The 19703-nt window shown below is 52.3% G+C and overlaps 2 protein-coding genes across 3 annotated transcripts in view; one reads left to right on the forward strand and one right to left on the reverse strand.

Annotated features, from left to right (window-relative positions):
* The window catches only part of PPIP5K1 (diphosphoinositol pentakisphosphate kinase 1), a 71850-nt gene extending 68890 nt beyond the window's left edge, over positions 1-2960 (forward strand). Inside the window, exon 31 of the mRNA XM_011989198.1 lies at positions 1680-2960. Within this exon, the coding sequence (XP_011844588.1) occupies positions 1680-2494 (815 nt within the window). The 3' untranslated portion in view covers positions 2495-2960. The remainder of the gene's footprint in view (positions 1-1679) is intronic.
* A 2710-nt stretch (positions 2961-5670) lies between these two features.
* The window catches only part of MAP1A (microtubule-associated protein 1A), a 20666-nt gene continuing 6633 nt past the window's right edge, over positions 5671-19703 (reverse strand). Inside the window, exons 1-6 of one of the 2 annotated variants that reach the window (XM_011989200.1) lie at positions 19612-19703; positions 16575-16657; positions 16186-16326; positions 7787-15974; positions 7426-7646; positions 5671-7226 (exon numbers count right to left, since the gene is read on the reverse strand). In XM_011989200.1, the coding sequence (XP_011844590.1) occupies positions 7071-7226; positions 7426-7646; positions 7787-15824 (8415 nt within the window). In that variant the 5' untranslated portion in view covers positions 15825-15974; positions 16186-16326; positions 16575-16657; positions 19612-19703 and the 3' untranslated portion in view covers positions 5671-7070. The remainder of the gene's footprint in view (positions 7227-7425; positions 7647-7786; positions 15975-16185; positions 16327-16574; positions 16658-19611) is intronic. The other variant, XM_011989199.1, reaches the window with a different exon arrangement.

Consider the following 19703-nt stretch of genomic DNA (forward strand, 5'->3'; position numbering starts at 1 on the left):
ACTATATTGGTCAGGCTGGTCTCGAACTCCTGACCTTGTGATCTGCCTGCCTCGGCCTCTCAAAGTGCTGGGATTACAGGCGTGAGCCACTGCCCCCGGCCCCTCCTTTGATTCTTTACAGAAGTGAGATAACTAGCATACCTTCAACTCAATGATGGATTGAGCCTTTGTAGGCTCAGGTTTACCAACTTTTCGAGGTTTCCTTCAATGGCAATATGTTCCGATGTCCCCTTTTCCCAGAATCTGTCATTATTGATACCATAGTGCTTTAATATATCATTATAATATTATCAATAAAAATGATTTTTACCAAGGGAGAAGTAGGTTAGTCCCATACTAGAGGTCAATGAAGCAGTAGCAGATGGAGTAGGAATCATCCCACAGTGTAATTGAAGACTCTGAGGTCTTTATTACACTACTGTCAGGATCTAGGAAATCAGTTTTTTAATGTTTTCTGTGTATATAATTTGCACAAGCCTGTAACATTCATTGTATGTCCCAAGACTTACAAGAGTCTTAACCCTGGATCCATAGATGTGGTTTCAGGGTAGAGTCTATGAGCTTCAGGAATCACATGTAAAGATTAGTGTGAATATTCTTATGTACATTTTTCCTGGACTTTCATTAGCACCTCAAAGGGGCCACTGACGCCTAGAAAGGTTAAGAACTGCCATGTAGAAATTCCATGGCCGTCTTCCATTTTTGGGTAAACCATTTTCTTTTTTTTTTTTTTTTCTGAGATGGAGTCTTGCTTTATCACCCAGGCTGGAGCACAGTGGCATGATTTCAGCTCACTGCAACCTCCACCTCTGGGGTTCAAGTGATTCACCTGCCTCAGCCTCCTGAGTAGTTGGGATTACAGGCAGCCACCACTATGCCTGGCTAATTTTTGTATTTTTAGTAGAGACAAGGTTTCGTCATGTTGGCCAGGCTGGTTTTGAACTCCTGACCTCAAGTGATCTGCCTGCCTCGGCCTCCCAAAGTGCTGGGATTACAGGCGTGAGCCACCGCACCCAGCCAGGTAAACCATTTTCTTTCCTATTGTTCTGATTTACATGGTTTTTCTACATTCTCCTGCCAACTTACCGTCTGGGCTATAAATAATGATTACCTCTGCCCCAGAAATACATTGATTGCTTTAAAGAATGATTCTTAACAGAAGGTGTATATCAGAATCAACTGGGAGTGTTCCAACAAAATTATATTGCCTTCATCCTCCTCCCTCCTCCAAGCTACACCTTTACACTAAACCTATAGAATTAGAATCTCTGGGGTTGAAAACTGGAAATTAGCATTTAAAAAAAATTTTTCATGATTTTGATTATGAACCACTGGGCTAAAGTATTCATATTCTTCCAAAGTAGGAATGAGAGGCCTTGGGAACTTGGAATTCTGATGGGAGTGTATTTGTGAAAGAACCAGATGAAGTGGGTCTTAGCACTCTCTCCTGAAGTGTTATACGTACCTTATTGTTACTCTCAAGGTATACATTAGGCCAGGGTGACAGTTCTTGAGCTAAGCAAACTTAGGAGTCTCTGCTTAACTTAGGAAGAATTCAGACACTCTTCCCTCAAGACGTAAGTAGCATAGGCCAACCATTCTAGCATTTGAACTATCTGCACAGGGTACAGCCTACTCTTCCAGCTTCTCTGACTTGATCTCTTGACTTTGCTTTACAGACAGCAGTGGCCCTTCTAGCACTGTGTCCAGTGCTGGTCCTTCTTCCCCTACTACAGTAGATGGTAACTCCCAATTTGGCTTCAGTGATCAACCCTCCCTAAATTCACACGTGACTGAAGAACATCAATGCCTTGGGCTGCTCCGGGAGACCCCTGGGAATGGAGCACAAGAGCTCTCCATAGAAGGGAAACAAGAGATTTTTGAACCAAATCAGTCCCCACAGGTGCCACCTGTGGAAACCAGCCAGCCATACGAGGAGGTGGCTGAGGAGGTCAGCCAGCCATGTCAGGAGGTCCCTGACATCAGCCAGTCATGCCAGGACATTTCTGAGGCGCTCAGCCAGCCATGTCAGGAGGTCCCTGACATCAGCCAGCAATGCCAGGAGAACCATGACAATGGTAACCACATACGCCAGGAGGTCCCTCAGATCAGCCAGCCATGCCAGAAGGCCAGCCAACTGTGCCAGAAAGTCTCTGAGGAAGTTTGCCAGCTATGTCTGGAGAACCCCGAGGAGGTCAGCCAGCCATGCCAGGGGGTCTCTGTGGAGGCTGGCAAGCTGGTCCATAGGTCCCACGTAGGGGTTGGTGGCTTGGTCCAGGAAACCCCTGTAGAAGTTGGCAGCCCAGCTGAAGAGATCCCTGAGGAGGTCAGCCAGCCATACCAGGAGTTCTCTGTGGAGGTTGGCAGGCTGGCCCAGGAGCCTTCTGCGATCAGTCTGTTATCTCAGGGCATCCCTGAGATTGATAAACCATCCCAAGAGTTCCCTGAGGAGATTGATCTGCAGGCCCAGGAGGTCCCTGAGGAGATAAATTAGAAGTCCTGGGTGGTCCCTGAGGTGATCCATCAGCTGCCTGGAGAGGGTATTCCTCAAGCCCAGCATCTATCTAGTGATCCAAACCCTCAGAGCCAGTCTCTAGCCCATGACCAGCACTCACCCCTTCCACCAGCAACATGTGATTAATTTTCTCATTAGTGGTGTCACACTATACCAGCCATTTGAGCCAGCAACCTTTTCTGTTGGCTAACTCACTGGCCAGCTCTCACCAGCAGTGTCTGGGGAAGTAGTTCTCTTGGTATGAAGCATACCTGTGCCAGAGCTGTGCTTAAGGAGGAGCCAGTTTTAGGTTCAAAGAAGCCATTGGCTCTTCACCTAACCATTAGACTTGAATAGGATTTCCTTGGGGTAGGTTGGTCTCTCATTACCCAGCCTTCTCTGAGCATCCTAGGAAATCATAGACTGTTAAAGGAAATGCTGCTTCACTGCTGAAGACACCATCTGGGGACAGCAAATGCAAAAGAGGGGACTCTAGGGTCTTCACTTTTCTGGGGAAATAGTCACAACTTCTCAAGGTATGCTTAGACCATATGTGCATTCGGGGGACTCTTGTCTTTGCCAGCACTCCTCAGGTGAGCCCGGGATGGCTATCTGAAATGTCTGGAAAATACAGTCCCCTCCCCAAACATCTGTCATGGCCACTAAATCTTTAGACTTGCCTTATAGATCTTTCCATATCATCCCCAAGTGCCCCTTCTGCCTCAGTCCTGTTCCTCTGGGCAATAGCTCTAGGGAAAAGTAGGTATTAAACTGCTGTGCAAAATTCAAAGCAACTACTTAAAATGCTCTAGAGGATTCTTAGCCAGTCTGTGAAACTGGGCCTCCCTCTGTGGTGGGCTGTTTGGCTTAGGAGATGCTGTAGTAGTAGAGATAATCAGGTTCTATTTTAAGCAATGAGCAGAGATCAGTATTGTACAGATACAAGCAAAGGTTTAATAAATAAATATAAATATATATATACACATATAGATATGTGTGTGTGTGTGTGTATATATATATATATATATTTCTGTAGTTGTGCCAGGGACAGACTGGCCAAAGACCAAACACTCCAGGGTCCCCAAGAAATTTGTCCTTATATCATTGTATCTGAGGGCCAGATATGATTCTGAAGCTTTTTCCAAAGATCCAGGGATGGGAATGGGAGTGGGTAGGAGGGGTAATACGGTCATTGGAGTCAGGGGCCGGAACATTATGAGTGCTCAATAAATATGAAATAATGAGAATGATGGTGATGGATGATGGTGATGTCCTTGTGAATTCAAGAATGAATATAGGCTGGGCACGGTGGCTTATATCTGTAATCCCAGCACTTTGGGAGACCAAGGCGGGCAGATCATGTGAGGTCAGGAGTTGGAGACCAAACTGGCCAACATCGTGAAACCTTGTCTCTACTAAAAACACAAAAATTAGCCAGGCATGGTGGTGGACACCTGTAATCCCAGCTATTCGGGAGGCTGAGGCAGGAGAATCACTTGAACCCTGGAGGCGGAGGTTGCAGTAAGCTGAAATCACACCAATGCACTCCAACCTGGGCAACAAAGCAAGACTCTGTCTCAAAATATATATTTTTATATATATATATGTGTGTGTGTGTGTGTGTGTGTGTATATATATATATATGTGACTGTGAGTCATGTGAGTCAATTGTGTCTATAACTGATCTGAATCAGTCAAAAGCCATTATAATTGAGCAGGAATGGGCTGTAAAAATACAGGGATCAGGCATCCAAAAATAGACTATAAAAATATAGAGGTCAGCTGGGCACGGTGGCTCACACCTGTAATTCCAGCACTTTGGGAGGCCAAGGTGGGTGTATCACGAGGTCAAGAGATTGAGACCTTCCTGGCCAACGTGGTGAAACTCCATCTCTACTAAACATATAAAAATTAGCCGGGCATGGTGGCGCATGCCTGTAATCCCAGCTACTCAGGAGGCTGAGGCAGGGGAATTGCTTGAATCCAGGAGGTAGAGGTTGCAATGAGCTGAGATCGCACCACTGCACTCCAGCCTGGCGACAGAGTGAGACTCTGTTTCAAAAAAAAAAAAAACAAAAAACAAAAAAAAACCCAAAAAAACAAAAAAACGGACATCAGGCATCCCAAGAGGTGCCTATAGCAGTTAACCCACTATCTCAAAAGGTTTGTTTGTTTTTTTTCTTTTTTGAGACAGAGTCTCGCTCTGTCGCCAGGCTGGAGTGCAGTGGCGTGATCTCAGCTCACTGCAACTGCCGCCTTCTGGATTCAAGTGATTCTCCTGCCTTAGCCTCTTGAGTAGCTAGGATTACAGGTGCCCATCACCACACCCAGTTAATTTTTTTGTATTTTTAGTAGAGACAGGGTTTCGCCATGTTGGCCAGGCTGGTCTCGAACTCCTGACCTCAGATGATCTGCCTGCCTTGGCCTCCCAAAGTGCTGGGATTACAGGTGTGAGCCACCATGTCTGGTCCCCAAAAGGTCTTTATTGAGTAAGTAGAGTGTTGGATGGGGGACCGGAAAGAGTTTCCCTCTCTGTGAAGTGCCAGAGGGTACATGCCTTCTCATCACGTTCTTGGAATCATCCTGTTAATTTTTCACTCTGGAGTGTCAGGAGGAGTTTATATAAAGGGGTTATGCCCTTTCTCTGCTCCCTTGACATCTTTACCATGAGAGAGCCCAGAACAGTGGGAGGGCTAGAATATGCCCGTCCCCAAATATACACATTCAGCCTGGCCACTTCTGACATACTTAGGACTATAAAGGGTTTCCATGGAGGAGAAAAGTCGACCATTTTACTCCACGGAAATCCTGACTGCACAAGGAGAGTCGTTTCCAACCTCATTAGGCTCTGGATCTCTTAGGGTCCTTCAGCTTCTTACCTCTTTAGCCCAAGAGGCTGTCCAGGGTATCTGATCCTGGTTGTTTGGTCCTTAACTCTTGACCCCATGGAATGCATATCCCCTCCCCAGGAGGCCCCCTGCCCCTCTTCCCTTCCCCCAAACCAGACGTATGTACCCACCCTAGGCTCCTATTCTCCATACTCAGGCACAAGTGTTTCCAGTAATCCAAAGCATTGGAGTCTTCCAAGATAAATTCAAGACTGGTTGAAGCAGAGAGGTGGAAACCGGGGCCCAGTAACTAAGCATGTATGGAGTCAGAAAAAGCCTAAGCGGCACTACATCATCTGCAATGAACTGGGTTTATTGTTAGAGTTGGAGGTGGCTCCATTACAGCAGCTGGGAACTATAGCAGGGAAGTGTGGGGAGGAGCAGAGCACAGCAGCACGGGGAGGGTGGAGCTAGGAAGAACACAAGGTGGGCTCATTTTGGTTTCCCAGTCGCTTGGCAGAGAAGGTAAGCCCACATGACTACCAGCTTCTGGGTTTCTCAGTCTGGCAGTAGTCTGGCAGGGCTGCTCACTGGCTTGCTTGGGGTGAGGTCCTCTCCTGGGGTGGTATTTTCAGCCCGTTTTCATTTCACTCTGTAGGAGTTAAGCTATGGCTCAGCTTCTTCTCCCTTTTTCCTTCCTCCCTCTCATTTTCCCTAAGTCCTCTGGCCTGGCCTCCACCTCCCAGATCCTCTGTCCAAGAGCAGGTTTGGAGAGGCAGCCAGTGTTCCCATTTCAGCTGCAGGATGGCATAGTGGAATGTTGGGGGAGTCACACATTGCTGGGGTGTCAAATGTTGGGATGTCAGGCAGTGGCTTATTTTTAACCCATTACACACCAGGCCACAGCAGATGACCACATGCACAGAAGCCAAGCAGGGGATGAGAAGGGATTAGGATAATTGAAACGGGGTGAGTAAAAACTTCAAAGAGTCAGGGAGTTTGAAAGAATTCTGGCATTGGGGCTTGGGCTCTCCTTGCCCTTTTGTGCTGTCTGGACACAGCCCTGGGATGTGAATGGTATAAAGCAGGGGCTGGGGGATAAGCTCCTTTCTCCTCTCACCAGTCTGTTGGTCTAAAGAGCTTCAAGTTTTAAATTGAGACATTCAGATACTGAGGGAAGCAATAGAACAGTGTAGCAGTGGGATACCCCCAGGCCCCTGCTAGAATTCAGACCCTGGTGGGTGAGGAGATGGGGGATGGGAAATGGAGAAAAGGATGCAGCTCTGGGCACCTCACTGACAGTATCCTGCCCCCAGGTCACATAAATTACTATTGGAAATCCTTCCTGGGATGCCAAATAAATAGATTGAGATAAAGAGGTCCCTGGAGTTGGGGATATAATCTCCCTCTACGAGGGAGGAGGTTGCTCTCTGAGACCCATCCTCAGTCCCCATTCAATACCAGCATTTGACAGTGCTAGAAGAGGGTTCTCAGGCATCAGATGCTATCTTATTCTAATTTTTCCCCTCCCCCATCCTCTCCCTGTTAACTTTGGTTTGAGACCCCTCTCAGGAATGGATGAGGGGGAGGGACAACCCCTCCCACTTAGCCCAGCCCAAGTCCCCACAACAAGACATCTCCCTCCCCTCCCCCTAGCTCCCATGTCCCTCAACCCCAGAGGACTCAGCAGTAGCCATTCTCTAAAGGAGCTGGGGGAGTGGATCCTTGGGGAAGGGAGGGCGGCTCTTTCAGAACTCAATCTTGCAGGCAGGGAAGGACTCATCCTGCATGACCACGGTGCTGCTGCTAGCCAGGACCAGGACGTTCAGTTGCTGCTGCTGCTCGTGAGTTTGTTGGTACCACTCACGAGTCACCTCCGTGTCATGAGTAGGGATCAGAGTCACCTAGGAGGGAGATAAGACATGCCTGATGTGAGAACATGAAGGGAAGGTAGGTGAGGGGGAAGGGGCACCCGATGGTCTCAGAAGCAGCCCTGCTGCCCTTAGAAAAGGCCCATCCTTTAATAAATAGGGACTGTGTTCCACTATTGCCTCTTGAGTGAGCTTTGACCAGACTACTTCCTTGGTGTCCTTTGCTACTCACCTGAAGATTCTCCCCCCACTGGGCCTTGCCCTCCAGCAAGGCATCCAGCACAGCCCGGCTTGGCTCTCCATTGGCAGGGTCATTCCCACTGACCACATAGTAGGATGCACGCACTCGACGGAAGAAGTCAAGGTCAGCAGTCTTGCCACTGCAATGATTCGGGATGTAGGCGAGATCCACATATACAGGGGCACCAGAGCCGCCCTTGGAACTCAAGGCCACTGTAGAGACAAGCCAGGATTCATTGCAGAGGAAAAGTGGAACCCTTTTGGCAACCTTCCCCTCTTTCCCACCTCTGGAGTCTGACCAGCCACACCCAGCCCTAACCCACACTCTCTGCCACGTTTCATGATATACGTACTTGGTCCTGCCTTGAGTCCATTGACTAGGCCTTTGGACATGGGGCTGTGTCCATCCTTTTCCTCTGCTGGGGTGACCTGGCTTGTAGTGCTGCGTGGTCGGGGTGGGGCCCGGGATGCTCGATCTGCAGGCCCTTTACCAGGGGTGGGTGAGCGTTTTCCCCGAAGATCCAGACGCCGTGCAGGGGACGCTGGCTTGGCCTTGCCTGGGGCCCTGCGCCCTACTCGCCCCTGAACCTTCTCCTTCTCCCGTAGCCTCTCTACTCTCCCAGACTCTGAGCTGAGCCCCTCGGGGTCAGCCATGCACACATCAGGGCGGGGAGGGGATGGGCGGGGGTCTGGCTGTGGGAGAGGGGGTGGGTCGTGGCCAGGCCTGGGGTGGTGAGTACCACTGACACCCCCAGCTTTGTCCACAGGCAGGAAGTCCCCGTCTTCATCTGAGTCGAGGGCTGCCTCAGCTGTGATGGATGGGCACTCCTCAGTTTCTGGCGGGACATCAGAATCTGACTGTGAGGAGCCTGAGTCACTGGCTGATGTGGGGGGTGTCTCATCAGTCACAGGGCATGGGCCCCCCGTGGTCCCTGACCCTCCTGCCCGACGCCGCCCCCCTCTTCCTACTAGTCGAGCTTCCTCAGTTGAGAGGTCGCTATCATCTGTGGATGGGGGCAGAGGTGGGTTCAGGAAGGATGGGGAGAGCTCCCCACGATGGGGCCGGGGCTCAGTGGCACATCCCTGGGGCCCAGCTTCGACCTCGGGAGAGGCACTGCTGGATGGACCCCCGGAGCCCCCTGCAGGACACAGTGGCTGCTCAGGGGAGAGCAGTGTGTCAGGCCGGGAGCTCCTCTCAGCTCCTTCAGGCCAGGCTCCACGTTCCCAGGCAGGACAAGCCGCAGCCTCTTCGTTTTCAGCCTTGGCTGGGGCAGGGCCTGGGGGGTTAGGGCTGCTTTCAGTTGGGCCATTGGCTGCACAGTCCTCAGAGGGACCCTGGAAGGGGCTTGGCTTCTCCGTGGCTGCCCCTGAGCACTCCAGGTGGCACGGCAGGGTGCCATCACCCATGTCTCCAGGCAGGCTTGGAGCCGGAGCTAGGACCAAGTCCAGTGAAGCTGGGGGTGCTGGGCTCAGAGGAGTGAGGTCCCAGAGGCTGTGGGCAGCTGGTTCCGTTCCTGGGTCCAGCTCTCCAGACTCCTGTTCTGCAGCCTCAAGGCCTGGAGAGAAGCGCTCAGCCACACTCGAAATCACAGGTGTGGTAGCTTCAGAGGAGGAGCCATCAGACAGGGCTGGTGAAGCAGGTCGTGGCAGATTAGAGAGGAGAGGGGCCCCAGGAGAGCTGGGTGATGGGAGCTGGGGCAGCGAGGAATCCAGGCTGGGGGCCTTGGTCACTTCCAGGTATTCATCATGCCGGGTTCTGGTGGGGGGTCCTGGAGCCAGAGCCAGAGCTCGGTCCCCAGAGAAGGCAAGGGAGCCACAGGGTGCTGAGCGGGGTTCAGCTGGAGAGGGTAGCTGTGGGGGAGCTGGCTGCAATGAGGAGAAGCCAAAGGCTGAAGCAGGGAAGTCCAGACTGGGTCGGGCAGGCCCCAGGTGTGAGTCCAAGGGAGGGCTAATTCGTGCCTCAGTTTCTGGCCATAATGTGGGGGGCCCCATAGAAATGGGGTGAGGAGGACTTGGGGATTGGGCCTCTTTTTCTGACTGTTCCCGAGCCCCCTTCTCCAGTTCTGAGTCACTAGTGCTGTCATCCCAATGACTCCGGCCTGATTCCTTGGGGGATGGGGACCTCCTATCTGGGCTGCAGCTCAGGATGTTACCATTAAGAGGGGGGCTTGGGCCTTTGCTCAGGATAGGAGCACGGGGGGGAACTGCAGGTGGGGTGAGGCTGGGCTCCACACTTGGCCCTGGCTCTGGCCTTGGGGGTACAGTGGGTCCTGCCAGGGCTGCATAGCTGAAGGTTGGAGTGTCAGATTGGAGGCTCTTGGGTGAGACAGGAGATGAAAGCTCCTTCTCTGCAGATGTGTTTCGGCCGGCAGCTTCCTCCTTGGTTGAGAGGCGTGGGGGCCAATCCCCAGCTGCTCCAAGTGGAGGCTCTCTAGTGGGGCATGCAGGGCCAAGCCCAGTAAGCATCATCTGCTCATAGATGTCTGCATACTGAAAGCTTCTCTCATCAGGATAGGGTGTGGGCTCTCTCTGCTCCGGCTCAGTCTGCTCAGGCTCCATGGTGGCATGGCTTTTGCTGGCCTCTGGTACCTTTGAGCTGTGTGAGCTTTGGTCAGGAGCCTCAGCCCTACCTTCTTCTTCCCTTTCCCCTTCAGCCTTGCGGTAGTCCTTCCCCAGTGGGGAGTATGGCCCACCTTCCAACTCAGCTGCCCCCTCCTGCACTGCAGCCACCACACTGTCATACTCAGCTGTGCCCCAAGAGAAGGGTGCAGGAGTGTGGGGCTCTGGGGCAGGGGTGGGGGGACCTGGAGCTGGGGAAAGGGGTGGAGGGGGGAGGGGTCTGTCCTTGGGCACCCAGGGTGGGATGTCAGCCAGCCATGAGGGGGTAGTGGGTTCATTTTTCATGGGTGGCATGAGCTTAGGGTCTGGGATAGGACTCTCTTGTCCTGGGGCTGAAGGAACCCTTTGTCCAACCATCTCAGGTGGGGAAGCCGGAGGGGAGATGATCTCAAAGGGAGAGCGGGTCAGTTTGTCCTCTTCCTCTGGTGGCAACCCAACTGGTGATTCAGCAAGCCAGCGCTCCACCTCCAGCCCCTTCTGTGGGGAGGATTCCTGGAAATCCTTGAAGTCTGAGGCCCAGGGGCTCCGGGTTGTGTGTTCCCGCGGGGGCACTTCTTGCTCATCGTCTGGGCCCTCATCTAGGAAAGTACTTTCCCGTTCCTCAGTGTAGCGTGGGCGGGCCCCCTGACCATCCAGCTCATGAGGGAACCAGACTTTCCGCTCACAGCTTAGCTCCCTCCAGTATGTGTCCTGTTCCAAGGCCACATCCTCTCTGCCTCTCCAATACCTATTGTCCTGCTCAGGAGATGTGTCCTCCCATGCCGGGGCAAGCTCTTTCTGTTCTCCAACCGGCTCTTCTCTGGTAGGAGATGTTTCTCGCCACTCCTGGACCACATCCTGCCCCCTCCAGTACTTCTCTTCCTGCTTTCTGGTCTTGCCCTCCTGCACTAGGCTCTCTTCCAGGCCCAGAGCTTTGGTCTTCTCCAGAAGAGCTTCTAACTTCTCTTCCATGGCCTTGACCTTTTCTGGGGATTTTTCCTCTAGCATCTTTGGTTTCCTGGTTTTATCCTCCTGCAGTAGGCTCTCCTGCTCCTGAGTTTGGTCCTTCTCTTCCAGAGCCTTAATGTTTTGTTCCAGGGCTTCATCCTTCTGTCCCAAAGCCCAGTATTTTTGTTCTAAGGCCTGATCCTTCTTTTCTGAGATTTTATCCTTTTGTTCCTGGGCCTGGTGTTTCTGTTCAGGGGCTTTGTCTGTCTGTTCTAGGTCTCTGCCCTTCATTTCAGTGACTGTGTCCTCTGGAGCCTTATGTTCAACATGTCTGACTTTTTGATCTAAGGCTTTGTCTATCTCTTCTGGGATCTTATCCTTCTTTTCCAGGACCCAGTCCTTTTGTTCTAAGTCTTTATCTTTTGGTTCCAGAGCCTTGTCCTTCTGTTCCAGGGCTGTGTCCTTTTGTTCTAAGGCTTTGTCTTTCTCTTCTGGGATCTTATCCTTCTGTTCCAGGGCCTTGTCTTTTTCTTCTAAGTCTTTGTCTTTTGGTTCCAGGGCCTTGTCCTTCTGTTCCAGGGCTGTGTCCTTTTGTTCTAAGTCTCTGCCTTTTTGTTCTAAAGCCTTATCCTGCTGTTTCACAGCCTCGTTCTTTATATCCAGAGCCTCATCCTTCTGATAGATGGCTGTGTCCTTCGGCTCTACCACCTCCTTGTGCTCCAGAGTTTTGTCTTTCTGCTGTAAAACTTCATCCTTTGGCTCAGGTTCCTTCTTCTTCTGTTCTGAGGTTCTGTCCTTCAACCCTGGAACTTTATCTTCCCACTCTATGGCAATGTCCTCCAAGGCAGGGCTTGGCAAAGACTCAGGACTCTTGGAGAAGGAGCTCTCAGGTGTCAGAATGTGTTCACCAGGGCTTGTGATCGCCCCAGGTAAGTACTTCCCATTTCCTGAAGGTGTAGAGTGAGAGAATGAGCTGGCAGGTGATTTCCTGTCAAGGCTCTCATCTGTGATGTTTGTCTGTGCAGAGTATCGAGTCGTCCCGTCTGTGGAAGGTGACACTGTGGCTGCATGGGGCTCTGGAACAGACATGGGAGCTGCGTGGTGAGAGGTATCCTCGGCCTGCATCAGATGCCCCGTTTCTTCCTTCCCAAGGTTTAGTTCCCCAAACTGGAGGGTGCCAAGGCTTTCTGGAGAGAGTTGCTTAGAAGAGACATCCAGGGAGGTCTCCTTGCTGGGACTCTCTTCTGACAGAGAAAGTGACTGGATGTCTTCTGGAGATACCTCTGGCCAACGGTCTGTGTGTAGGTACTGCTCTGTCAGGCCACAGGGAGACTTGGGGGTGGGCTCTTGGTTGGCAGTGTCTGGGGAGGCCACGCTGAGGACAGAGAGGGATTCTGCATCGTCAGGAGAGAGGTTTCTGTCAGGATATCTGAGCACCTCATCTTTCTGAGGTTTGACAGGTTCTTGGGGTAATGTCCTCAAACCTCCGGGAAGGGCTTCTGCTCCCAGAATGGGGCCTGTGGGCTCTCCTGCCTCCATAGTCTCAAAGACTATTGCTTTATCCTGCTCTGGCAGCAGCTGAATGGTACAGCCTGTAAGTCTCTCATCAATGCTGACAGGTGCTTCCTGGGCCTGGGGGCTCCTGGGAGGAGGAAGCTTCTCTTCCTTCTCTAGTGTGCCCTCTTCAGGCCCTGGCTTGACTGTCTCCTCCACAGCATCTTCCTTGCCCACACCTGGTGTGCGCTTAGTGTCTCCCCAGGAGTCTGCTTCCTGAAAGTCTTGGGGCTGAGACTTTTCTTCCACTGGGGACTGATGAAAGGGTGTGTGGGTGGCACTGGGTGGGCCAGATGGTGGAGGAGAAGCCATCTTCACTGTGCTGTCATCTGGGCTAAGGCACCGCTCCTCCGCTTCTCCAAGGGCTGGTTCCCCTGGATGTAGGGCATGCCCAGGGGCACTAAACACTGGAGTTCCATATTGACTGCAAAGTTTCTCAGACATCCCTACATTTGCTGTCTCCTCCTCTTCCTCTTCCACAGCTCTTTCTCCAGACAAGCCTTTCCCTATGATCTCTCCTCTCTTCTCTGACTCCCCAGTCACAGAGAAGTCCTCACAGGGTGGTGATTTGAAGCCCTTGTCTTCTTCCAGTGAGGAGGTGGGTGAGATGGTACCAGCTGATGGCACATAGTCCAAGCCCTGCGTAGCTTCAGTACGGGAGGAAGGGATGCTTGTAACTGTGTCAAGCAGCAGGGAGCTCTTGCCTGTCTCCTCTGTCTGGGGAGCTGTAAGTGAGGCCACAGATTGGTCCTCAGCCACTGATGTGGCAAAGGAAGAAAGTTTGTCACATTCAGTTATTGAAGTGGCTGAGGACACATGTTCCTCTTCAGCCAAAGGGGCAGCCACTATGTTAGTGGGGTAGGTGAGTTCAGTCTCTGGCGCTCCATAGACTTTGCCAGAGGTAGCAGGAACAGCACTATCGGCAGGTTGGCTGGCTTCGAATGGGCCAGCACCTTCAGGCCCGGGGAGGTCATACGTACTTGTGTGAAATCTGGGTGGAGCTGGGCGCTCCTCCGGCTCATCATGAATCTCCTCATCTGAGATGGTCTGCTCAGTCTCTGAGTAGCCAGGGATTGTCTCATCCTGGATGTAAGAGACATGCTCAGTGGCTCCTGCAGGTGTGGTCAGGCTGCTCAGGAATGACGAGGTCTCCTTCTCAGGGGCCTTGCCCTGGAGTCCCAATTCCCGACCCCCAAAAGCCTCCCTGCTCCTTGGAGTTACCTTCAAGGCTTCCTGCATATGTTTTTGGTAAAAACCCTCAGCTTTTGTCGCGTCCTCTTCCTCCTCATCTGAAGGGTGTACCTCCTCCATTTCTTCTAACTCAGCCTTTTCTATCACATCCTCCTTTACTTCAGGTTCACTTTCCTCTCTGGCTTCTGTTCTGTCTGGGAGCCTCTCTGATTCCCTCTGTTTCTTTTCCTCCCAGGTATCTTTCTCTTCCTCTGTTTCAGCCCCAGAGTCTAGGCCTCTGTCCTTGCTGCCTTGTTCCTCAGGGACCTCTGGGACAACCTCTTTCTCCTTCATCACATGTTCTTCTTGTCCCAGCCCTGGAACACAGGGTGGTGTTGCCTGGATAGCTGTACTTGGGGATCCCTCCTCTGCAGTGTCTAGAGGGAATGGCTTATCTCCTAGTCCCATGTCCCTTTGTTCAGCCAGCAAAGCCCTCTCCTCACGCTTCATCTCCTCAAAGTCCTGTGTGAGGTCCTCTGGTGAGGACAGGACCAGCTCCCTGTGCCCACTGATGGTTGGGAGTGGTACAGCCCCCTTCTGGGCTGGGGGTGTCCGGGGCTCGGAAGACAGCTCCTTCTCCCCACGGACAACACGGCTCCTGTCTACTTTGACTCTTCCAGGGGCCTTGGCTTTGTAGAGGGTCTTACGTACCTCAGGAGTAAAGGGCTTTAGGTCTGGCTTGGAAATCTTCTTGACCTCAGGTTTGGTATCTTTCCTCTTCTCCTCCTTCTTGGCATCCTTCTTCTCCTCCTTCCTTCCTTCATCCTTCTTGAGTTCTTTCCTCTCTTTTTTGATCTCTTTTTTCTCCTTGTCTTTTTTTTCTTCCAGCTTTGATATCTTTTCTTTAAGGTGCTTTTTCCCTACCTTGTCTTTGATCAGCTTTCGCTTCTCTGCCTTCAGTGCCTCACTTGACTCTGTCCTCACCCTCTCAGGCTTGGCAGGCTTCTCTGGGGGCTTCTCAGATGACTCTTTTGCCTTCTTCTCTGTTTTGGCTAACTCCTTGGCCAGCTCTGAGCGGGCCTCCTTGGCTCCCTCTTCCACCACCTCCTCCCGTTTGGCCAACTTGCTCACGGCTGTCTTGGTAGTGGCTTTGAGGCTCTCCTTGCTATCAGCCCGCTGTTTGATTTTGCTGGGCTTGAGGTTGGTAGGCACAGCCCCAGAAGCCAGGTCCTTCTGTGTGGCCACAGGGTAACGCAGGAAGTCCAGATGCCGAAGCTTTTCCAGGCCCTCCAAGATCTTGTTTTGGGGAGCATTTCCTGGAAAAAGCACACGCACAATCTTCTCAGTGGGGTTGGCTGGTAGCCAGACCACCAGAGCAGTGATAGAGGTAAGGTAGGGCACGGAGATCTCAGCCTCCTTCCCATTGGCCAGCACGATGCCTGTCTTGGCTTTACTATTTCCTGCCCACTTTTGCATGAGGAACTGCATCTCCTTGCTGTCCTTGACAGGGTTGAGGACATACATATCCAGCCGGCCCACACCCATTTTGTGGAAGAGGGTCAGTGGCTCAATGGTGTTGCTGACCACACGATACAGAGGCTCAGCCTGGATGCCCAGGCGGTTTAAGTGCTGCAGAGTGAGGCAGGCCTCCTCAATGCTGCGCTTGGCTTTCCGGGAGGCATCAGGAAGCCGCAGCTTTTCAGGCACGTTGAAAAAGACAACTCCAAGCTCAGGGGAGATAAGGTTCTTCACCCAGTCGCTGTAGCTGCTAGAGCCCTGGGACTGCTCCTCCTCTAGCTCTGCCACTTTGCGCTGCAGTAGTCCATTGATGCCTGGCAGGTTGTCTGCCCCAATGTGTGTGAGTAGCACCGAGTCAATGCGGTCCAGATGCCGCACCAGCTTCCAAAAGCAGGACTTGCGATCAGAGCCACCATCCACCAGGATGTTGAAACCATTGACAGCAAAGAGGGCAGAGTCCCCACGACCACCTGGGAAGATGTAGCAACAAGGCTTGGAGAGCTTGAGAAAGCCCCCTGAGGTGGGGGGCTCTAGCAGGTCAAATGGGGATGGCACGTCCACAGTCTCAGAGACATACTCGGAGAACTCAGCCACGCCATCCATGGTGGGCAGCGTGGGCTCAGGGTTTAGCCGGAGGTGCAGGGTCTCTTGGGAACTGGATAATCCCAGGTGGCTCCAATCACCTTCCCCTAAGCACGACACGGTGAGGAAGGCCTGGATCCCAGGGTCTCTATTGCTGAGCAATTGGGAGATCTAGAAGAATAGGAGATAGAAACCTGATCAGGTCACTAGAGTTGTTTTGGTCTGACTCAGATTCAGTACCCTAATCTTCACCTCTCTCCAAGGTGAACTCTTACCTTTCTGCCAGGAACCCCCATGGTCAAGCAACATGAGACTTTCCCTTAGATCCCTCCCACAGCTCTAGTGCTGCGCTTTCTCCCGGACACTCTGGCGTGGAACTTACCTCGGGGTTGTGAAGGACCTGGGCAAAGTTTTCATACGAGTAGGTGCCACTCTGTAGGACGAGGTCTCCCCCGGGCTCCAAACTTTGCCCACTCAAGATTAGTAGTTTATGAGCTGATGAGCTGCTAAGAAGATGGTGAACCTGGAGTGGAAGAAGGGGAGTGGTCACAGATCTAGGAAATCCAGGGGAAGGCAATGAATGGCTCCTCAGTACCTTGAAAACATGCTCCCAACTGGTGTCCGTCACAACACCTCCAGAGTCGGCTGGGGACAATAAGTCAGCGTAGATGGCAGAGAGAGGAATGCTTGGCCTAATAGTGGTAGCACTGGCAAGGGTGGGTATAGCACTTGCATGAGGCCTGCTTGGCAAGGCACAGGCCCTGGCCTTACCTCAGAGCTGATGCTGTCTGCACTGGGATTTACCAGGATGATGGTCTCTAGGATCTCACTCTGGTGGCAAAGGGTCCTCTGGCCTGAGGGAGAGATGTAGGAATTTATATTGAGAATAGGTATAGAAATTGTGGTGCAGGAGAGGAAAGAATATGCTATCAGGAAATGGGGCTTAGAGGAAAGAGAAACTTGGGTATCCTTAGGCTCTGTCACCTTGGATACTGCTGAGTAAGGTCTAGGAACTGGCTCTTCCAGCCCTTCCCTTAGAGGGCTTCCACCTCCCCTCTCCCACATTGGCTGTCCTCTCCTTCCCTTCATCTACCACACCCTCTGCTGCCTGTGCCCCCACCCCTCTGCCTGGAACTATGGTCTCAGACTGCCCTGTTGACAAGAAGCTTTTGTCCTTCTCGAGCACTAAGCTCCTGGTGCTGCCTGGGGATGGGGGGCTCAGCTGGAGAAGAGGGCCCCTGGGATGATGATCCTCACTTCCCTTTCTCCTTCCTGGCTTGCCTCTGCCCTGGGGTTTCCTGCCAGCAGAGTGTCTAGAAATAAGGAAATAGGAGCTTCTGTATGGTATCTATAGACTCCCTACCCTTCTTGCCATCCAAGTCCAGAATTCCTGTTCCAGAAGACCCAGAGAAGCCTGTGCTATGTAAACTTTTGGGGTTTTATGATTCAAAGAATGAACATAGGACTATAACTTCCTGTTCTGTCTTCTGGTTCCTCAGAGGCCAAGCCTGCACTAATACACATGCATACAATCATATTGTTCCCACTCAAAAGTTTTCACAGCACCCTCTTCTACCTCATCTTCATGTCCCAAGTTTCAGAGAGGCCAGATTCACTACCCCACAACCTATTCCTTGTGAACAGTTTCTTCTCTCATCTTTGCCCCTTTCCTAGGGGCCTCTACCACGGACATGGGGAGCGAAAGGTTCTTGAACAAGAAACATATTAATAAGGAAGGAGCGATTCAGGGTGTTCCCCAGGCCATGGAGTAGATAAGGCATCCCCAAATCCCCTATTTCCCTTCTCCAGCCTCACATGAAACACCAAGCAATTCAGCAAAGAAAGAAAGTGGCAAATCAGACAGAAGATGCTGAAGAAAAATGCTGCCATCCCCTGCACCTGCCCTTCCTCTCCCAACCTCCTGTGCAATTGCAGTACATGGTGGCATTAACCTAACAGAGCATCCAACAGATGGCAGTGGGCTGTCTGAAGGATACTAGTGGGAGGGTTCATAATTTGTCCCTTAGACCCTCTTCTGTGACCCAGCTGTCTCTTCTTTCTGGGGCTTGGACAAGAGAAGCCTGGGGCCAGGGCCTTTGTTAAGAGGAAGAGCCATGGTGCCAGGATCAGGCAGATCTGGCAGCACAGGGCTGCAGATGCAGCTGTGGGGGAAATGAACGATGGATGGTGTCAGAAGACCAAACCCCATACAGGGTGGGTTGGGCCAAAGGGGAATTCAAGGGTTCCCTTCTATACACTTGAGAATTGAGGGAACATTTGAGATAAATTCAGAGGACAAGAGCCACCTCAAATGTAGGCAAGGGCAGGGCTTGGGGCAAGTGAGGGATATCAAGGTTCGGGAAGCTGCCAGCCTTAAGTAGTTCAGATTTAGAAGGGCAAGAGCTCCCTCCACACAAATAAGGTCACAGATTTGAGGTAGGAGGGTCAGAAAGACAAATATCTATAGCACACACTGATTTGCTTTCTATCTACCACTCCCCACCCCCAACCATTTCTCACGGTCCCCATTTATCACCACAAGACTTCTATGATCCCAATTCCTGTCCTGACATAAGGTCCTATTCCTCACCCTATCCCTGGGAGTGGTACTGACTTGAAATTACATGGTTTATATCCTTCATGTGCCTCTCTTTTTCAGGCCTGGGAGAAAGCCGTTTCTTCTCCCCTGGCTCTCTCACTGAAGGGAACTGACTCGTTTTTTCATTTTTCTTTGGAGAGGACGATCTTGTGAGGCAGGGGCACACAGCGCTAGGCCAGGGCTGGAGTGGGGGGTGGGCAGCGGTGCGGAGGCTGAGCAGGCAGGAGGGCAGGTGTCTCCGCAGTGAGGCAGAAGGGGAGGGGGGCCGTTTGGGCAGCTGCAGTTTGCCGCAGTGTGTGAGTGTGCGCGCTGAGCTCTGGCTCCAGCTCCGCCCCCACCCCCCACCCCAGCATGACAAGTCATTTTCTTGGCTGCTTCTGCATGGGGGGTGGGGATTGGGGGGATGCAGAGAGAGAGAAGAAACTGGCTCCTCTGTTCAAGAGCCCCCATCTTGGGAAGAGAAGCAGAGATGGGGTGGGGGTAGGGCTGAGACTGGGAACCTGTGAGGTTGACACGACGGGAAACGCAGGGCAGCCGCTGGGGAGGGAGTTCTCCATCTCCAGAGTGGCCTCAGCGGGGCCAGAAAGCGGGGGTTTAGAGTCCCAGTCTAAAGCTAGCCACCGGGAATAGGGTAGGGGGAGCCCAGTGCAAACCGGCTGATCTGTGCGGAGGCGCGAGCCACGTCTTAGTGACCCTTTCCTCCCTTCTTTTCCGTAGTGTCCCCCACCTTCCCTTACTTGGCAAAAACTCACTGCCCTGCTCACCCCCAGCACAGGAGCAGCTGAGCAATCCGGCAGCTGACACCCAGGGGCCCTCCCATTAGGCACATTCCCATAACATCCCCCTTTCTCTCAGATTCTTCTGCCTCTGACCAGAAACATAGCCCCCAAATTCCTCCAGCACCCTGGGCTGCCAGGCAGAGCCAGTGGCACCATCCTCTGCTGCTGTCCCAGGCTGATGTCTCCCACCCCCGCCCAGCTGGAGAGGTGCACTGTCACAGCCCCTGGTGGCCTCTGGTTCTGGGTCCAGGCTGGGCCCACAGACAGTCATGTTCATCTTCTCTCTCCATTTCTCCAGCCTGCCTTCTGCCACTGGGCTAGTTCCAGACGCATCAGATTAGGTACCAACCAGCACCCTTTCCATGACCCCCATCCCACCTCCCCATCACAGTGTATCCCCAGATGCCAAGCCCTTTGGTTCGGTTCTTACCCTGGGGTGTAGGAGGAAGCCTCTCATGGAGGCGGCAGCTTCGGCCTCAGCCGGCAGCTTCAGGGAAGAGTCTGCAGCACTTGGGGTGGGAG

The sequence above is a fragment of the Mandrillus leucophaeus genome, unplaced genomic scaffold, assembly GCF_000951045.1.
Source record: "Mandrillus leucophaeus isolate KB7577 unplaced genomic scaffold, Mleu.le_1.0 Scaffold35, whole genome shotgun sequence".
NCBI classification, from domain to species: domain Eukaryota; kingdom Metazoa; phylum Chordata; class Mammalia; order Primates; family Cercopithecidae; genus Mandrillus; species Mandrillus leucophaeus.